Source organism: Hevea brasiliensis, chromosome 12 (genome assembly GCF_030052815.1).
Source record: "Hevea brasiliensis isolate MT/VB/25A 57/8 chromosome 12, ASM3005281v1, whole genome shotgun sequence".
Classification (NCBI taxonomy): Eukaryota; Viridiplantae; Streptophyta; class Magnoliopsida; order Malpighiales; family Euphorbiaceae; genus Hevea; species Hevea brasiliensis.
Window position 1 is genome coordinate 56,998,096 of NC_079504.1, and position 21,412 is coordinate 57,019,507.

A 21,412-nucleotide genomic window follows, 5' to 3' on the forward strand; every position below is an offset into this window, starting at 1 on the left:
TTCTTCATTGACTTTTATGGATCAGATATGGCTCTAGTTACAGACACACACACAAAAAGAAAAGATAAATAAAGTGAAAATTAATAAAATATTATAATTAATAACATTCTAGAAAAAGCCACAAAGTTGCTGCAATAGGCTGATATGCAAAACAATTAATTTCTTTTAAAATGAAAAGAAAGAAAATAATATAAAAAAGAAAAGAAGCCAGGAACGGAAGAACCACAGAGAAAAAAACAATACTTAAATATAAATAATTTAAGATCATCTGAGTAAGGCAATGAATGTTGCTTAATGTCATTGGGCAATTGAATATTATGAATCTGGAAATGAAATTAATTTATATTGAAATGGGGTTTTGTTTGGGAGTGAATGGTGGGTCTCTGGGATAATTAACAATACAGAATTATGATATCCTAATATATTAATATATACATCAAAATGGAAAATAAGGGTTGGCTACCGGTCCTTTTCATACTGAGGTGGTGATTGCCATAATAAAATAAGTGTAGCAATCACAAGCATATTTTTTCTTCCCTTCTTCTTGATGCTTTGCAGGTATCCTCTATCCTCTTTTTTCTTTTTTCTTTTAGCTGTTATCATATAATTAAAGAGATGTTCTTTTCATTGGGAATAGGAAGACACAGAGAGAGATCCAAGTGATGCCTGATGCATATATCAATAGTGTACAAAGAAAACCCAGAACCCAAAATCTAAAAATCTGAAACCAAAATCTAAGATCAAAGTGGATAGCTTAAAGAAGAAAAAGCACCTGAAACTGTTAAGTGCTAAATGCATAATTCAGAGACGGACGTGTGCATCATAGCAGAAACTAAATTTGGCCATGGTAGGGGGAGTCCAGCAGATCAAGACAGCCAGGACCTGAGAATTAAGGAATATATAGGCAAGATTTAATGTGGCCCTTCTCGCCAACAAGCCCTGCATCCTCCACTGTATCAAGAATTTTTTATGCTACAAACCAAATCTTTAGCAAACACTAGGGCTAGTAAACAAAACAAGAAATAGCTAGAGAGGAATCACACAGTAGTCTAAAAATTAACATGATCTTAAAATAATGTACCAATTACATTAATTTAAGAAAATATTAGTCAATTCCATCAGCAAGGTGTAGCCATACTCAGTGGAGAGATCACAGGAGAAAAAAAAAAGATAGGTAATAAATTTCACACATATGCATTACTGTTACTGGATTTTACCAGGTCAGAAACCAGAAGCAGAAGCAGAAGCTGAAAACTGGAAAATCTTGGCATTTAGGTCAGATTCCTTGGTCGCATGCACATTTATGTCAGATTTTAGTTTTCTTGCAGCTGAAGAAGAAGAAGAAGAAGGGTTTTGCGTAAACTCAACAAGTTAAAATTAACATGACAGGGAGGGAAATAATAAACAATGCATGCATATGCTAAAAATGATTGAAACTTCTCATCTGCTAGAAATGATTGAAACGTCTCATCTTATCCTTCCTTCTACCCTTCTGTTTTCTTTGTATTGATATATAGCAAAACTTTCTTATACTCAAAGTGGTTTCTGTCACCAGACATGTCCATGGAAGAAGAAGCACTAAGTTCTAAGTTGCTGTCACAAGACATGTCCATGGAAGAAGAAGAAGAAGAAGAAGAAGCACTAAGTTCGTTCTAACTAGATTTCTAGCTAAAGTTTGATCAATGGTTTCGATCCCAATTGTAAAGAGAGTTGGCAGATTAATTATATATATATAACTCATAATCACAATTAAGACAGATATTCAAATGAGAAGATTATAAAGTAAAAAACTATACGGCTGTCGTAGTAGTAGCAGCAGCGGGGGTAGTACTGGTGGCAGCTACCGTACTAGTTTCACCAGCACCACTACCGGTCCCATCTCCAACACCACCACCACCACTTGAGGAACCGCCACCGACTTCAACACCTTGGCTTACTGATACCGAAACATTAGCCGGAACAGCTGCCGTAGTAACTGCAGCAGGCCGTTTCCGTTTCTTCTTCTCGTAGGGTATCCCTCTGGCTTTGGCTTGTCCTTCTCTGACTTCCCTGAGATAAATCCTCACCGCTCTTGCTCCAAAAGGATTAGATTCTGGTCTTCCACCGTTCTCTTCGTAGGCCGCTCTCAGCCGTCCGATTAGCGCGTCGAGGCTACCCCACGCCTGCTTGAGAGGACAAGCACAGGGTGCGGGTGGATTCGGGTGCCCAAAATACGGACAACCCGTTATGTGGACCTTGGTCTTGCCAAATTGATCCAAATACTTCAAGAACTCGATCACATGTGCCCCACTGCAGCGAGCCAGAGTTAATGGTGGCTTGTGATTCTTTAAGTATTGTAAGAACGTGTTCCAGTCTCGTCTCTTCTGTGACTCGTACCTGCTCGGTGGAGCTTGAAATGATCCCTCTGCTTGTCCTTGCGATGCTGAAGATGCTCCCGTTGGAGCAGCTGCTGCTGTTGATGGAATCGGTTCTCCACTATTCGGGTCGGATGCTCCAGTCCCTCCTGATGCTGACTCCATGAAAATCAAATATACTAATCTACTATCTTTAAGGTGATAATATGGTGACGAACGATCTGCTTCAATTTTACCTATTTTCTTATCGTCTTGAGCTCCCTTTTAGACCTATCAGGTGGGGTACTGTGCTTCCTGTTCTTCTTCAAAGTTCACAGTTTGAAGAAGCCAATTGGGTTATTGTTAGCGTGGATTGATCTTTTCACGGGCAAGAGATTATGCTTTGGTGTTTTCTTTATTCATGAGACACGGAGGGCTTTCAGGGAGAGAAGACGAAGAAGAAAAGAAGAGAGAGAAAGAGAAAGAGGAAGATCAGTGATGGGACGTTAAAAGAGATGAGTGAATGAATGCGTGAACTGTGGAGAAAAAATAATAATAATAATAATAATAAAAAGAATTACACCGAGAAAAATAGCGAATATTTATTGCGGAGGTGGTGGCAATGGAGAACCGGTGGTATTTGAAGAATTTTCACGTGGTGGCCCCCTGTAGAAGAGACATGTTTACTATTCATTCCGGCGGCCTGGCCCCTCGTTCTCACAACAAGTGCCTGTCACCTGCGTGCGGTTACTGTGGCTCCTAAGGAACCCACTTTTGAATCGACCAATAGGTTTCTATAGTGAAAGGGCATGCGTGGTGGCCACTGCCCCAGCTGGTGCGTTGGCTTACTGGCGGTGGTGGAGGATCGGACGGGCATTTAATTAGGAGTCCACCTAAGTTCAAACGAGACATTTCCACATCACTTTTATTATAAATAATAGCAATAAAATAATAAATAATATGAGTTAAAATTTAAAATAGTGTTCTGTGCGGGATCGACTGTTGTCTCTGACTCTGTTTTCACCGTTATGGGCTAATTTCAACAACGTGAATCCTTTTTTTTTTTTTAACTTTTATTTGCAAAATAATTTTTATTTCTTTATTTCCAAAATAATTTGAGTAATTTAATATTTAAAGGTTAAATTATGATAAGAATTTTTTTTTTTTTTACTTTTTAAAAAATATATGATCTATTGATAATTGTGAGATTTATTGAGCTATTAGAAGGGTGTCACATGGGCTCAACTATACAGATGGCTAGAAAGACTTCTGACGTGTATTTTCTTTATCAAAATTTATTTAATTTTTAAATTTTTATAATTAATTAAAAATTATATTTTTTACAATTATTTATTCTTTTAAAATTTAGTTAAAATGTAAATTAACCAAATGTTGAAATATTGCTTGCTTTTTTAAAGTCATATTTAATATTTTTATATATTTTAAATTTATAAATAATTAAAATTAAAGTGTAAATTTTATATAAAACATTATTTTATAAAAATTAAAAGTGTTGAGTTGTGCCAAATGAGTTTTGTTGGTTCATGCCAAACGTGTTAAATCAGTTAAATTGTGTTAAATTATATTAAATAAATCATATCATGTTGAATTAACTTAATATAATTTAATATTAATTATATTATGCTCTATGACCAGTGTAATAAAAAGGATAATATTTATGTTTAAATTTTCAGTACGATTTGTAACACACCTCACCCGTCTACAATGTAGTCGAGCAAGGTGTACTACATTCGGTGTCGGAGCACCCTATCCTGTCTTTTCGTGTACAATATTAATTTAATTGTCTATTTAATTATATTATCTTACGTATAGAATTTATTTATTTATTTATATCACATCTTATTTTTGTGAAGACCCAAACAGGGTCTCCTATGTTTTATTAGTGCATGGCGGGTTTCCTTATTTACCTGTTAAATAGTCCATATTTATTTCATGTCATCATAATACTCATAATCATTTCAAATAAATAAAATACTTTATTTCATTCATATAAAATCAAATACAATATTTACAATTCTGTTTGCAATCACAAAATGATTTACATCATTTAATTATATATAATACCCAAAATGCAAAATTTAACTATACATGAGCCCTACCAAAATAACAGTCTGAGATGACAATCTACACTGTAGCAAATCTGATCAAGGCCCTGTCTAAGCTCTACTATGACTACTAGTGGTCTCCTGTACCTACACGATGGAAAAATCAACGGGCTAAGTATAACGCTTAGTGGTGCATAAATTGAAATAAAAATAACTATGTAATTAAAATAATTATTTCACATATAATCTTATAAAGAAATATAGAATTTTAGGAGTTAAAGTCTTTTACGTGTTTATAAAACTTTGGAACAATTAAATTAATCGGAATCTTTTCATCATGTATTGTATGTTTGATCTTATTAAATTCATATTAATAGCCTTCTCATGTATTTATTTAAATTTTAGATTTCTTACTCATATTTGTGCCCAAGTAACCTATGACAGACTATAAAGACTAGATACACAAGAGTATACTAGTTAGATATCCGTATGTCTAACATGTATACATCTGTCATGTCAGGCACAAGGCCAGCGGGCAGGCATAAAGCCATAAATAAAATTAGGCACAATGGCTAACGGGCAGACATAAAGCCTAAGGAACAATTATATCAGACATATGTTGTCTGTCAATGATCATTCCTGTGGGTAGTACTGCAATCTGTAGTCCCTGATTGGTATATCAATTGATCTGTGCTATATAAATAAGTCTATGTGTACTTTGGGCAAATTAAATATTTCTAATTACTTATGATCTTATCATTTCATGTCATGCACTGTTAGTACTTTATAATAGTTTCATGTCAATTTATAGTAGGAAAATAGGTTCCCCTTTTATTTTCATGTAACTTATGCAATTAGTAATTCATATAGGTACTTTACATGTCATGTATCACATAATATATTAAACATTTCTTTAGGTCCAGATTTAGTATCTTATTTTCTCCTAGCAAATTGGCTAAGATGTGGCCACTGTTTGACTACACTTCCTTCATGGAAGTTGTCTCTCTATATCTTGTCTTTGTTTTTCTTTTTGAATCATGTCATTTGGAGTTTTAGAACTCAAGTTATGGTCAAATAACTAAAACTAGTTCATTAACTCACTCAAGTTCCAAAACTAGGCAGATTCTGGAGTTAATTTTTTCCAAATTATTTGGACATGTTACAGCCACTTTTAGGCCTAATGTTCTTCCTAGAAGTTATTACCCTATATCTTATGATTACTCAAAATTTCGAATTACAATTTTTCAGGTCTTGCAGAATTAATTATAGCAAATTAACTGGCCTGGACTCAGGTGCCCTGTGTCTACAAGATTTCAGGTTAAGGTAACTGGCTTTAACTCTAATTTTAGGGTTTCTACACTCAAATTTTAAGAAAAATTTCTAAATCAAAGTTGAAGCTCTATCTCTTAAGTTTTCAGAACAGTTTGTCTCATCCCATTTGGGATTTCCTAGTAAAAGTTATGATATAAATTCTATTCTAGGGTCAGGTGGTAGTTGAGACAAATTCCCGGATTTGGTGTACTAAATTATTCTAACAATTTGACTTAGTTCACTTGGGTTCTGGGTTCTGGTCAAAACATCAATATTGTAGATCTATGTCTTATAAAAACTTTAGCATTTGTTTCATTGTATTTGCAATTTTGTAGACCAAGTTATGACACTTTTGCCAAAACTGGTTGGGTACGTAATTATGGGCAGATTGGTTCTAGACAGTTTTGTTGATCTAAGTTTTACTAACAATTTGACTTGGTTAGAGGCAGATCTGGGTTCTATGTTCTTCATGAAAAATGTGTTTCTATGTCTTACCTTTCCAATGGTTCAAGACTCAGGTCATTCTGACCTTCCTAGTGTGAGCTATGGCCATTTGAACATTTACTGTTCATTTGGTCATTTTTCCAGGTCTAAATTAAGGTTACCCAGATTCAAGTCAATTTTAGGCCAGGTTAAGGATAGTTTTTGGGAATGGTTTCTCCATGAAAAATGGGACATTATGACCCTAGTTTCATCTCCAATTGGCCTCATACCAATTGGAGCAACAAAACTCTATTTATGGTTCAAAAACCTCACTGGACTCATAGGTCTGAATTTCCTGCAAGAGAAATTATACTCCAAATTTCAAATCCTCCCAACTTTCAAACTTCATTTCATATTCATAGCACTTCAAATAATCAACAATTCATCTCAACATACTCAATTTCAAGCCATAATGCAAAAGTACTAAAATTAGATCAAAACTCTAACTCAAAGTTACAATTTCAAGCATATCACTTACAATTCAATATATATATCATCTCTACTTATTAATTAATACCACTTATTATAATTTTGTTCATAGTTTCATCAAATCCTTACATCTCCTAAGGTTGCTGAATTCTAGGATATTCAATTGGTAAGAGTTTCTTTTTTATTTTATGAAATTTCTACTCCTATTAACTCCAATTCAATGTTTAATTAAAGAAAAGAAGGATTAGCACTAACCTCTTGTAGTTCAATTTTAGACTTATCTAAACTTTGGAGTTTCTTTACTTTTTGGCTGCCCTTGTCTTCCTCAAGGTGTAGAATTAAATTTTTGAGAAGGACTTAGGGTTTTGGGGTGAGAAAAGCATGGAAAATTCAAGCTTAAGGAAAAGAAAAATGGTGGAAGGTGAGCTCCCATGGAATCCGGCTAAGGTAGAAAAATGGGAAAAAGAAGACGACTTGATAAATGTTAATTTGTCTTATGTAGTCATATTTATCTTATAGCAATTTGTATTAAATTTTTATGAGGTCATTTTGTAGTCATGCTTAGGTTAGCATGATGTAATGTTTAGGTAATATTTTTATTTCTTTTTCTTTTTCTTTTCTTTCATTTCTCATTTCCATTGCATAATTCAAAATTTTAATTCATTTGATGTGTTTTAATCTCTCTCATTTTAATTGACATTTAAATCAAAATTCAACTCTAGGGTTGCAATGACCAAAATGTCCTTCATGGTGCTTATCAGGAATTTCCCTTTACAGATTAGCAAATTTTCTTAAATTTTCTTTAACATTTTTAATGTCATTTAATCTTCATAAAATTTCTAATTTAGTCCCAAAAATTATTTCCTAGGACTCCCAGCGGGTCTGGGGTCGGCAACTGACTTTGCAGTTACTTTCCTGTACGGTCACCCATCGCTGTGACCCCAACTCATTTAACTCATTTTCAATTCTTGTCTTTTATTTTCTCTTAATTTTTCTTAGTCTTTATTCAGTCAATTTATGCTTCCTCACTCTAGTTTGAGTGTAGTTCTAGACATCCTAATTGTCCGAATAGACATTAGTCGTCGAAACAGTAGAATGCATGACTACCTAAAGTGAGGGCGTTACATGATTCATTAATCGTGTCGTGCTTGTGTAAAATATCAACCCAAACATGACCCACTAACCTATATTGTAACACCCCTAATTGCAAAGCCTGGTATATTTCACTATTCCGGTGACCGGTGTCGATCCGGATAATTAAGGGAATTAGAACCTTGTCTAAGACACCTAGATAAGCCCTGAACATAAATAATTAGTAATTGTCAAATAGTTAAGTATAAAGAAGAAAAATAGAACACAAAAAGTTAAATGAGCCGGGAGTCATAGTGATGGGTGACTTTCTCTGGAATGACTGCGAGGTCAGTCTAAACCCAAATTTCGAACCATAAAATGTGACGCTGTGGTCCTTAGGACTATTGCGAACACAGTGGAAAAGAGAAAATCACGAAAAAGAATTGTTAAGCAGGTTAAATAATTAGGTTAGGGATCCAGAAGAAATATCGAATAACTTATAAACCGGATTGAACCAGCGAGGGGAAATTTGGTCAATTCACCCCTAGAGCTGACTCCTGACCTAACTGTCCAATAAAATAGGAGAAAAAGAAATTTCAGGATCAAGAATTAAATTAAAGAACTAATGTAAAAATAAATATAAAAGAAAAAGAAAATTGAAAAAGTTTATTACCTCATGCTTACCTCATTGGATGACATCATCATGATGTCCAAATACAATTTTAATTTGCCTAACTAAATTGACTAAGTCAAAAGCATTTTTAAAGACTTAAAAATAAAAAAAAAATTGAAAAATTAAACCATTTTTCTTCTTCTTTTTTTAAGTGTGCCAGCTCCCATTTTCTTCTCTCTCTTTTTTCTCTCATCTCTTCCATCTTTCCACCATGAAAGCTTATTTTAAAGCTTTCTAAACCAAAAATTCAGCCATAGATTTTGATGTTTCCTTGGTTAAAATTTGTCCTTGGGTCTTGATTTGAAGATTGAAAGTGAAAAAGAAAGGAAAATTGGAGAGTTGAGAAGATAGAAAAAAGCTTCATTTGAGGTAAACTTTCTTTTAAGTTAATTTAATTATGTATGCATGGAAGTGAACTTCAAGATGAGGATTTAAATTTAGGAATTACAAAAATTATGCATGTCTTGGTAAACCATGGAATTTTGGCCAGCCATGGTATTTAAGGTTTTGATAGTGTTTATTTAAATTAAACATGAATTGTGATGTGTTAAGAGGTGTTGAGCATGGTTAGTGAAGTGAATTTGAATGAATGGTGTTAATTGGAAAATTAGGGTTCTTAACTTAGAGTTTGGAAGAAAAATTAGAGAATTGGCCAAATCATATTATTGACCTTATTTGAGTTGAGAAATGGTCAATTGTGACCATTTGTGGTGTGTATGAATTGTTGGAAACAAGTTTAAATTCGGATTGGTGAGGGTTAATCTACAGGCAACTTGACCTAGGTCCCTTTCAGGGACCAAAACTGAAAATTTACCAACCCAATTGGTGTGAGGCCAATTGGGAATGAAACTAGACACAAAATGGCACATTTTTCATTTAGGAATCATGCCCAGAAAGTGACCATAACTTAGTGAACAATTAGGCCAAATCCGGAATTAGCAAACTTACCTATACAAAAATGACTAAATGAACAATAGTTATGTAAATGACCATATGATGAGGATCATCATGGAGCACCACCACCCTTCAAAAGGGCAATCACTAGGGTGAGAGCTAAGCAACTTCAAAGCATGCTCATGGACCATAAAAGGATTTTCGGCTTAGGAGGGGAGCTGCATAAGGAAGGCCTAGCTTGCTTGCTCCAAGAATCTAAGTGGATCACCATATGCCAAGTTGGAGCTTCCATTGCCACATCACCAGCCATGTCAAATTCCATTGCCACGTCACCGACCACGTCACCAGCCACTTTGGACATGCCTCATGCCACCCTGGAGTCCACTTGGCAGCCACCTTGGTGTTTGTAGGGTTCACGCCACGTGGAGGGAGCTCATTGGTTCATTTGAATTAAAGAGAGCTACTTTTTGACCAAGTGGGCCCTAATATTCTGCCACAAAGAGGGACTAATTGCTGCCACCTTCTGCCCATTTGCAATAAATGTTGCTGCCATCTTTTGTCTTTATAATTAATGCACTTACTATTCTTATTAGGATAGCCAACATGGCATAATTGTTTGTAACTTTTGTCTTAACAAATTTAGCTTGTGTTTCTGTAACCCTAGGTTTATAAGGAAGAGAATACCATCTTCTTCCTTCAGTTTTTCATTGCTGCTGTACATGAGAGCCTCCCTTGGAGAGAGTTTGAGTCTTCTTTCTTGCTAGTTTCTGGAAGAAGTAGAACTTAGGCAACTTGATCACTTGCCTATTTTACTTGATGATCAATGTAATCTCCCACAAGTTGGGTTATTATGTTGACACTTGATCTGTTCCTTTTTGAAATATATATTCTGGTGCTTCTTTTTCCATAGAGATTGCATCTTATTTTGTTCAAAGAAAACTTATTTTGGTATTAATGATCCTTGGGTTCCATTAGAGGTCTGCATCCTTAGGCAATGTACATTTGGATGCTTATCATATTGGTATCAGAGCATTAAGGCATCAAATCAAGTAAGTGTCCTTCATTCCTTATCTTCCTTTAGTTGATTTTTCTGTTTGGTTTAAGCTTCTAAGGCATTCTGCCAAAGAGGACATTTCTAGGGTTTTTGTTTTTCTTCATCTTCCATGCTTTCAATTTTTGTTTCTAGTACTTGCTGCTGAAATCTTCATCTAGGGTTTTAGAGAAGTTTCTTTAGATCTGTCTTTGATTCCAGTTTTGTCTTAGGGTTTAATCTATATTTTAGCTTATACCATCTTTGTGCTAGCTAATTTCTTTGAACTCTTGCATAATATCAAGCATGTTGAGCCTACTGCAGTAAATTTGATTTATGAGAGATTGATGAATTGATGACTAAAATTGGGAATTGACATGATTAGTAACTGATAGCAGTGCAATTTTGATGATATATCTACTGCACTATTGGAGTTTGTGGTGTTTGTGCTGGAAATTGTGATTTCTTACCATTGTTGAATTGGGGAAAATTATAGAAACGTGGGGTTAAAGTTTGAATTTGGTTTTGAAATTTCACCTGAATCATTTGGGTATAATTATTGTGCATCATACCAAATTTGGGGTGAAAATACCACTGTTTGCCTATTGAACCAAATTTTGCGAAGAAACTGGACTATTTTTAGTTCACATATCAAACAAACCCAGAAAACTCTGAAAATTTGTAGGCTATTTATACCCCATTTTAGTAGTTCCCATGTCAATTTTGGGGGTCGTTTGACACTGTTCTCTTGCTGAACCAAAATTTTGCGACAAACCTGATCAAATTTAGTTTACATAGTAAAACCCCTCAGAAGCTCTTGAAATTTTTCCAGTAGTTAGTCTGTATTGGGTTTCCTGTGTGTACCAAATTTTAGATCAAAATAGAGTCGTTTGTGTGGTGAACCAAAATTGGAGCATATTTTTAGTAAATTATGTGAACTGCTGGTATCTGTTCTGCATTGATTATGAAATTTGATATTTGAGCTTGATATCATTTCATTAGGTTGTCTTCATTCTAGTTTACTAACTCTTCATTTGGTGTCTATATCTTATTTTGACCCCAGTGTCACATTGCTTGTTCTTGTGTCACGTCTTGTTCCTTGTCGTTCTTAATCATTTTGTTTAAAATTTGTGAGTTTTTTAATCTCCATTGGTATCTTAGTTCCAAGGGAACCAAGCAAGAAGAAGTGAGTGGTAAAAGGCTTGAGGGTGTGAGTGCATTAGAGGGTAAAAGCCATATGTTTGTGTGAAACACCTAGAGAGGGTTAGCCATTTCCTACTAACTTATTTTCTTACAGCTCAAAATCATGTCAAATGAAACTGGTAGTAGTGGGGAGAGAGTCCTAGTTGATAAAGCTATGTATAGGGATACCGTGGCTGCACAATTTGAGAGGTTGACCTTGGGCATGAATACATTGAGGGATGACATGAATAGGATTTTAGAGGAGATGATAAGGGATAGGGAAGAGAGAGCAAGGGCTAGAGATGATGCTAGGGACAGAAGGCAAGAAGTGAGAAATATAGGGGAACCAAGAGTGGAGAACCTTGAGGGTGAAGTGCATGTTGAGGAAGAGTTTGAGGAAGCAATAGAAGAAGAATTTGAGGTTGGGAACTATAACTATGGTGGTAGGGGTTATAGACCACCTAGGGCCAGGGGAGCTAGAGGTAGAAGAGGAGGTAGGTTGCCTAGATTTGGGGAGTATAGATATGGTGATTATGGATATGGGGGCCCAGAAGAGAGGGTAGACACTAATGTGGGTAGTATTAAGATGAAAATTCCTCCCTTTCATGGGAAGGAGAATCCGGATGCTTACATGGAATGGGAAAGGCAAGTTGAGCTAATTTTTGAGTGTCATAACTATAGTGAAGAAAAGAAGGTGAAGCTTGCAGCTGTAGAGTTTAAGGAGTATGCTATAGTGTGGTGGGACCAGTTGATGGTTAGGAGAAGGACTTTAGGTCTTAGACCCATTGCTTCTTGGGAGGCTATGAAAGAAGTAATGAGGGAGAGATTTGTTTCCCAACACTACTTTAGGGAACTCCACCAAAGGTTGTAAAGGATGACACAAGGAGGGAAGAGTGTAGAGGAGTACTATAAGGCAATGGAGATAACCTTAGCAAAGGCACAATTAGATGAATCTTCAGAGGCTACTATGGCACTTTTCCTAGCATGTCTTAACATAGAGATTGCACATGTTGTTGAGTTGCACTCTTACACTAATTTGACTAAGTTGGTGCATATAGCCATTAAAGTAGAAAAACAATTGAAGATGAAGAGAGCTTTGAAGTATGGTAGTGGTGTCCATTCAGCTCCAAAGGCCCTTTGGAAACCAAATGTAGAGAAGACTTCTAAGGGTGAGAAAGAAATTCCTAAGAAAGAAGAGTGGAAGGGGAAAGAAAAGGTAGAAAGTAAAGATAAGGAGAAGGGGAGTACTATCAGTACTAGGACTAGAGATGTGAAGTGTTTCAAGTGTTTGGGATATGGGCATTATGCTTCCCAAAGTTCTAACAAGAGAGTCATGGTGATTAGGGAAGATGGGGAGGTGGAGAGTGAGGAAGAAAATGAATCCGAACCATTGATGTTAGTTGAGGGGAATGAAAATGAAGAGGATGTGCACGTTGAAGAGCCATCCGATGGGTATGACTTTGCATTGGTTACCATGAGGACCTTGAGTGCTCAACCTATTGTGGATAGTGATGAGTTGCAAAGGGAAAACATCTTTCATACTAGGTGTGTGGTGAAGGAGAAATTGTGTAGCATGATTATAGATGGGGGTAGTTGTTGCAATGTGGCTAGTTCCTTACTTGTGGAGAAATTAGGATTGCCTACCCTTAAGCATCCTAAACCTGATGGGTTACAATGGATAAATGATTGCAACAAAGTGAAGGTAACTAAGCAAGTAGTGGTACCTTTCACTATAGGGAGCTACCATGATGAGGTCTTATGTGATGTAGTGCCCATGATAGCTACACATATCTTGCTAGGTAGGCCATGGCAGTATGATAGGTATGTGATTCATGATGGGAGGAAGAATCACTACAATTTGAAGAAAGATGGCCACACACATGCCTTGGTGCCCTTGTCACCAACACAAGCACATGAGGACCAAATGAGAATATTGAGGGCTGTTTAGGGGAGAAAAGAGAGTTGGAGTGAAAAATTAAGAGAGGCCGAGCACAAGAGTGAAGAAAGTAAAGAAAATAGTGATGGGAAAGAGAAAAAGAAAGAAGTGAAAGAAAAGAAAGTGAGTGTAATGGAAAAGGGAGAGGGCTCGGGACAACAGGAGAGAAGAGAGAAAAAGATGAGCTTGTATGTTGGGGGAAGGGAGTTGAGAGGGGCTTTGAGGGGTGGGATGCCATTGTGCATTCTCATGTATAGGGAGAATTATTTAAATGTTTCTGACCTTGACCCCAATCTTCCTTCTTCTTTTGTGTCTCTTTTGCAGGAATACCAGGATGTGTTTCCGGATGAGATACCTTCGGATTTACCACCTATTAGGGGTATTGAACACCAAATAGATTTCATTCCTGGTGCTCAAATTCCTAATAGACCAGCCTATAGGAGTAGTCCAACTGAGACTAAGGAGCTTCAAAGATAGGTAGATGAGCTTTTGGCTAAGGGACATGTCTGTAAGAGCATGAGTCCTTGTGCGGTTCCTGTTTTGCTTATGCCAAAGAAGGATGGAACATATAGGATGTGCATGGATTATAGAGCTGTGAATAAAATCACTGTAAAGTATCGCCACCTTATTCCTAGATTGGATGATTTGTTGGATGAATTGCATGGTTCTTGTTTTTTTATTAAGATTGATTTGAAGAGCAGTTACCATCAAATTAGAATGAGAGTTGGTGATGAATGGAAAACTGCCTTCAAAACAAAACATGGTTTATATGAGTGGCTAGTGATGCCTTTTGGTCTCTCTAATGCCCCTAGTACTTTCATGAGGCTTATGAATCATGTTTTGAGAGCTTTTATTGGACAGTTTGTTGTTGTCTACTTTGATGATATTCTTGTCTATAGCAAAAACATTGATGATCATTTGCATCATTTAAAACTTGTGTTTGATGTGTTGAGAAAAGAAAAATTATATGCAAATGTGAAAAAGTGTTCTTTTTGCTTAGAAAGAATTGTGTTTTTGGGATTTGTTGTGAGTAGCAAAGGTGTTGAAGTAGATGATGAAAGGTTAAGGCAATTAGAGATTGGCCAACACCTAAAAAAGCATCTGAAGTTAGGAGCTTTCATGGATTAGCAAGTTTTTATAGGAGATTTGTACCTAACTTTAGTTCATTGGCTGTTCCATTAAATGAACTTGTCAAAAAGAATGTGACATTTGTTTGGGGTAAAGAACATGAACATGCATTTCCCATGCTTAAAGAGAAATTGTGTTCTGCAGCTTTATTAATTTTGCCTAATTTTGACAAGACATTTGAGATTGAATGTGATGCATCAGGTATAGGGATTGGAGCTGTTCTCATGTAAGAGAAACATCCAATTGCTTATTTTAGTGAAAAGTTGCATGGTGCCACATTGAATTATTCTACATATGGCAAAGAATTATATGCATTAGTTAGGGCATTAGAGACATGGCAATATTATCTATGGCCTAAGGAATTTGTCATACATTCTGATCATGAGTCTTTGAAGTATATCAAAAGCCAACATAAGTTGAGTAGGAGACATGCTAAATGGGTAGAATTTATAGAGTCTTTTCCTTATGTTGTGAAATATAAGCAGGGCAAAGAGAATGTGGTAGCTGATGCACTCTCCCGCAGGTATAATCTTCTTACTACTCTTGATTCTAAATTATTGGGATTTGAGTATGTTAAAGAATTATATGAGTATGATGATGACTTTGCTGCCATATTCCATGCATGTGAGAAATCTGCATTCCAAAAGTACTTTAGGCATGATGGATATTTGTTTAAAGAAAATAGATTTTGTGCACCTAAAAGTTCTTTGAGGGAATTGCTTGTAAATGAGAGTCATAGTGGAGGCCTTATGGGCCATTTTGGTGCTGCCAAAACACTAGATGTCCTTAGGGAGCATTTCTTTTGGCCTCACATGAGAAAAGATGTTGAGAGACTATGTGCTAGATGTGAGACTTGTAAGAGAGAAAAGTCTAAGGTGATGCCTCATGGGCTATACACACCTTTACTCATGCCTAAGCATCCTTGGGTTGATTTATCCATGGACTTTGTCTTGGGATTGCCTAGGTCACAAAGGGGTCATGATTCAATTTTTGTTGTTGTGGATAGGTTTTCAAAAATGGCTCATTATATCCCATGTCACAAAAATGATGATGCTACATATGTTGCTAATCTATTCTTTAGGGAGGTTGTTAGGTTACATGGTATACCTATAACCATTGTGAGTGATAGGGATGTCAAGTTCTTGAGTCATTTTTGGAAGGTTCTTTGGGGAAAATTGGGAACTAAGCTACTTTTCTCTACTACTTGCCATCCCCAAACTGATGGCCAAACAGAAGTAGTGAATAGGACCTTAGTCACACTTTTGAGAGCCTTAGTGAAACAAAATTTAAAGTCTTGGGAGTAATACATACCATACATAGAATTTGCATATAATAGGGTTCTGCATTCATCTAGTGGATACTCTCCTTTTGAGCTTGTTAATGGTTTTAATCCACTTACTCCCTTGGATTTGTTACCATTGCCTATTGATCATGTTGCTTCATTGGATGGTGAGAAAAAGGTTGAAATGGTTAAAAAGATGCATGAACAAGCTAGGTTGCATCTAGAAAAGAAAAATGAGCAATATGCATCTCATGCTAATAAGGGGCGAAAGCCTATGATTTTTGAACTTGGTGACTTGGTATGGATCTATTTAAGAAAGGAAAGGTTTCCTAACCAAAGGAAATCTAAGTTGCTTCCTAGAAGTGATGGCCCTTTTCAAGTGCTTGAAAGAATTAACAATAATGCTTATAAGATAAAATTGCCTAGTGATTATGGTGTTAGTAATACTTTTAATGTAACTGATCTAACTCCTTTCCTTGGTGCAGAAACAAATTCGAGGAAAAATTCTTTTCAAGTGGGAGAGGATGATGAGGATCATCATGGAGCACCACCACCCTTCAAAGGGGCAATCACTAGGGCGAGAGCTAAGCAACTTCAAAGTATGCTCAAGGACCATAAAAGGATTTTCAGCTTAGGAGGGGAGCTGCATAAGGAAGGCCTAGCTTGCTTGCTCCAAGAATCTAAGTGGATCACCATGTGCCAAGTTGGAACTTCCATTGCCACATCACTAGCCACGTCAGATTCCATTGCCACTTCACCGACCACGTCACTAGCCACTTTAGACATGCCTCATGCCACCCTGGAGTCCACTTGGCAGCCACCTAGGTGTTTGTAGGGTTCACGCCACGCGGAGGGAGTTCATCGGTTCATTTGAATTAAAGAGAGCTACTTTTTAACCAAGTGGGCCCCAATATTCTGCCACAAAGAGGGACTAATTGCTGCCACCTTCTGCCCTTTTGCAATAAATGCTGCTGCCATCTTTTGTCTTTATAATTAATGCACTTACTATTCTTGTTAGGATAACCAACATGGCACAATTATTTGTAACTTTTGTCTTAACAAATTTAGCTTGTGTTTCTGTAACCCTAGGTTTATAAGGAAGAGAATACCATCTTCTTCCTTCAGTTTTTCATTGCTGCTGTACATGAGAGCCTCCCTTGGAGAGAGTTTGAGTCTTCTATCTTGCTAGTTTCTGGAAGAAGTAGAACTTAGGCAACTTGATCACTTGCCTATTTTACTTGATGATCAATGTAATCTCCCACAAGTTGGGTTATTGTGTTGACACTTGATCTATTCCTCTTTGAAATATATATTCTGGTGCTTCTTTTTCCATAGAGATTGCATCTTATTTTGTTCAAAGAAAACTTATTTTGGTGTTGATGATCCTTGGGTTCCATTAGAGGTCTGCATCCTTAGTTAATATTCATTTGGGTGCTTATCACCATAACTTAGTCTAGGAAGGTCCAAATGACCTGAAATTTTACCAGTAGAAAGCTGAGACATAGCCCTACAACTTTCATGAAGAAAACAAACCCAAATTTTGACCATAACTTGTTTGAAAGCCATCTATAGTCAACGCATAAAAACTGCTATTATCCAGTGAATGCCCAGAATTTTAAGTAAAACCAAATCCAGCCAGGTATGTTCAAGTGGCTATAACTTAGGCTACAAAACTCCAAATAGAGTGATTCAAAAAGAGAAATAAATTTAAGACAATAGGGAACAATTCTATGAAGAAAACTTAGCCAAATTTTCACAGCAACATGACCAATGGAACAGTACAAAATAGGACACTAAAACTGAAAATTTGAAATTTGACTTAAGATTTGAGAAAACAACCAAAACCAATAAAATTGGTAACCAAAATATGGTATGTGGTTATAATTGGATTTCCCATACCTTTTAAGCATAAGAAAGTCAATATTTTGACTTGAATAGTGCCATAAATAGTAACTCCGACATGAAAATTTCTAAGAACGTAAGTTTAAGCATATTGGGGCAATAATTGAGCATATATGAATTTAATTATTGGATTTATTGTGAGACAAGATACTAAAACACCGTCAATTGTGTATTTCAGCTGAAAAAGACCTCGAAAATCTAAGAGACTGAGTCAAGGCTTAGAGGCATTTCACTTCAGGTTTGTGTACAATAAATTGTATAATTATTTTCTAAGTGAAAATTTGACTTGTTATGCTTTATGGAAACGCTGAATTATTTATAAATTGTGTTGCCATTTTGTGACTGCAAAAATGACTTTAGAAATTGTTTGGGATTTTTCTTAAATTATTTGAGTACTTTGTTTTGAATTGATTTTATGTTCACACTTAGCATGATAGTACCATATTATTCCTCCTCTATTTATGGGGTTGAGATCCTTTATTTTCCTCCCTCTCTGGCTTACCAGTTAACGTTGTAGATCGGATGAGTACTCATTAGCTAGCTAGCCACCTCCCTCATTGATTTCGATTAGTGGGGTTGTAGATTGTTTTGTCATGGTGTACAACGTGACATTGATAAAAAATTTTGTGTCATGGCTTAAGTTGTGTATGAATTGGCAACAATGTATTTATTAAATTATTTGACCAAAATTGTGCTATAATGAGTTTTGATAATTTGTGAAATATTTAAATTGTGATTTATCAATGAATATTTTATGTACTGCATTTCAAATTTTTATTGTGCATTACTGAGTATTTTTATACTCAGCAATAGCTTATTTTGCTGTCGCAGATAAGGGTAAGGAGAAAGCAGTAGAGTGAGCTGCTATTGAGATAGAGGTCTACATTGACCTTTTTGGTACGGGTATTTATTTATACCCTTGTAGTTATTTTGATGTAAATATTGTAATATCATATGTATTAATGTAAAGTTGAGCAGTTGTACAGTAAATTGTAATAATATTATTTTGGATTTTCTTTTTGTAAATTAAGACCTGTATATGTAAATTAAATTTTAAATGCAATGTGAATGAAATTATGAAATATTGTGAGATGACAAACTTTGATTGAATTATGAAATTGATTTGAATTATATTGAACTGACTCATTTTAGTGGTTTGGAGTTGTGGAAACAATTATTGGAAGTGTTTTTACAGGTTTTTGAAGAACTATTTTCTCAAAATACAGACGGTACTCTGTCGAAATTTTTTCAAAAATTACGAACAAATAAAAATGGACAAAAATTTTTACTAGTTTTAAAACTTCAATTAAATGTTTTTAACTCCTACTAAAATGCTTACCACTTCCAAAATGTAAGAAAATGGTTTTAAAATCCCTTGTAGTGTACTTAATGAGTTATCGGTAAGTGAAGTTCGGTAGTTCATTAGGTATTATACGGGATCATGTTATGCCTTACAAAGGGGTAAGGTGTGACATGTTTTAGTGGTATCAGAGCATGGTTTTGCAATAAATTTTGACTATGTATGTGAATATTTCTTTGATAAGTACAACTGCTCAAGTGTCTTTAATTGATACATATGACATATTTACATCATGAATATACACTAACGGAGGTCAACCTCCTTGTGTTTGATCTCAGGAAGTAGGAAATTTCTGAAAACGGAATGGAAGAGGGAGATCATTCCGTGGAGCAATCTGTTAAGGCTGAGGTCCAAGGGGAAGCCCCAACACTCCAGAACGTGAGTGGATCAGCCACTCTAGCTCCTACTCTAGCACCGCAGTTTCCTGCTCAGTTTGCACAGCAGATGACTGCATTTTTTCAACAAATGACGGGAAATGTGCCACCCCAAGTTCAGATGCAAGCACCTGCAGTACAATCACAACCCCCAGCTCGACAATATGAAAAATTAATGAAATTTGGGGCTACCGAGTTTAAGGGTACTGTGGATCCACTGGAGGCAGAACAGTGGCTAGAAAGGATGGAAAGGGTATTCAGAAAACTGCAGTGTGCTGAAGAATTAAAATTTGAATATTCAGTATCTCTACTGCAAGGGGATGCATATGAATGGTGGAAGACTATCCCCCACAGCCTGGTTGAGCCAGCTATGCTGACATGGACAGACTTCCTGAGGGAATTCGGGCAGAAATGGGTTCCTGATGCTTATGTAGATATGAAATTGCAAGAATTCTTAAGCCTGAAGCAGGGGGAAAGAACAATAGCAGAATATGAGTGAGACTTTTCAAGGCTAAGTCACTATGCTGAAAGCTTAGTCTTCACCCCCAGAGACAGATGTAAGAGGTTTGAGGCTGGGTTGAGGCCTAGCTTAAGAATACAAGTTGTGGGATTCAGACACTAGAAATTTTCTGAGCTGATTGCACAAGGCCTAGAACTGGAAAGGATAGAATCAGAAGGGGCGGTGAAGAAGGGCACTCAAGAGAAAGAAAAGACTGAAAAGGCTATGGGCCAGCCTACTGAGAGTGGTTCTGGGAAGAGGAAGCAGTTTGGGGGATCCAGCTCTCGCAGATCTGGCAAAGGCAGATTCTCTGGCCAAAGACGACCTCGCTCTGGTTAGTAGACCCAGCAGGCATCTCGAGGAGCTTTATCAGTCTAGCAGTGTGAGACTTGTGGTAGAACACACGGTGGGGTGTGTTTCAAGGCCACCGGTGCATGTTTCAACAGTGGAGAGAGTGCACATTTTGCTAAGGATTGTACTAGTCCACGCTGATCTGGACCTCCTGCCACATCTGAGGGATCAACCCAAGTCTCTACACCTAGAGGGTCACAGCCAGCTGGTCGAGGTAGAAGCAGAGGTAGGGGTCCTGGTAGCACTCCTGGAAGTTAGAGTACTATTAACCAGCCAGAACCAAGTGGTGCACCAGTTAGAGTCTATACAATGCGTCAGAGGGAGGAGACTGAAACATTAGATGTAATAGCTGGTATTTTCTCTATCCTTGACCAAGATGCATATGTGTTGTTTGATCCTGGCTCCACACATTCATATGTCAGTGCTAGTGTGATGTGTTCTACTGCTATCCAGTGTGTACAAATGGACTATGATGTGCTAGTAACTAGTCCATTAGGTCAGGAGGTTAGGGTCAACAGAATCTATAGAGACTATCCTTTGGTGATCCAAGGACATGTTTTTCTGTCAGATTTGATTGAAATGCCCTTCAGAGATTATGATATTATCTTGGGCATGGATTGGTTAGCCAGGCATCACGTAATGATTTATTGTAGATTGAAGACAGTCACTTTTGGTCTCCCTCTGTACGGTGATGTGGTAATACATGGGGAGAGGCAGTTACTGCCTTCAAAAATCATTTCGGCTACACTAGCCAGAAGGATGATCAGAAAAGGGTGTGAAGCATACTTGGCACATGTGATAAACACCCAATGTGACACCTCTTACCCGTCTACAGTGTAGCCGAGTAAGATATGCCACGTAGTGTACCAGAACACCCTATTTTAATTCAATCATTTTTATTCTTCCTAATTTATTTTCTTCATAGATATGAAGTACAATTTATGAAATATAAATCATTTAAGTCATTTATTAAAATTATAATTTATTTGAGGTTCCACAAATTTTATAGAAAATCTGGCAGAGTGCTGGCTAAAAATGTATAAAACAGCTCTTCGAAACCTGTGAAAAACACTTTCAAAATTTTCAATCAATCCCAAACTCCATTTCA

General features: G+C 36.4%; 1 protein-coding gene across 3 annotated transcripts; it reads right to left on the reverse strand.

Moving 5' to 3' along the window:
* Nucleotides 1-604: 604 nt before the first annotated feature.
* LOC110642725 (protein LIGHT-DEPENDENT SHORT HYPOCOTYLS 6-like) lies at nt 605-2,917 on the reverse strand. 3 transcript variants are annotated; one of them, XR_009142119.1, is made up of 3 exons: nt 1,797-2,914; nt 1,218-1,328; nt 605-882 (listed from the first exon to the last, which is right to left on the reverse strand). XR_009142119.1 is itself a non-coding variant. In XM_058131575.1 (2 exons), the coding sequence occupies exons 1-2, from the start codon at nt 2,517-2,519 to the stop codon at nt 802-804; spliced, it is 804 nt and encodes a 267-aa protein (XP_057987558.1). In that variant the 5' UTR covers nt 2,520-2,917; the 3' UTR covers nt 605-801. The 3 variants fall into 3 exon arrangements, 2 of the variants coding, with proteins under 2 accessions (XP_057987558.1, XP_057987559.1); XM_058131575.1 differs by lacking the exon at nt 1,218-1,328 and having other exon boundaries at nt 1,797-2,917; XM_058131576.1 differs by lacking the exon at nt 605-882 and having other exon boundaries at nt 1,028-1,328.
* Nucleotides 2,918-21,412: the final 18,495 nt, after the last annotated feature.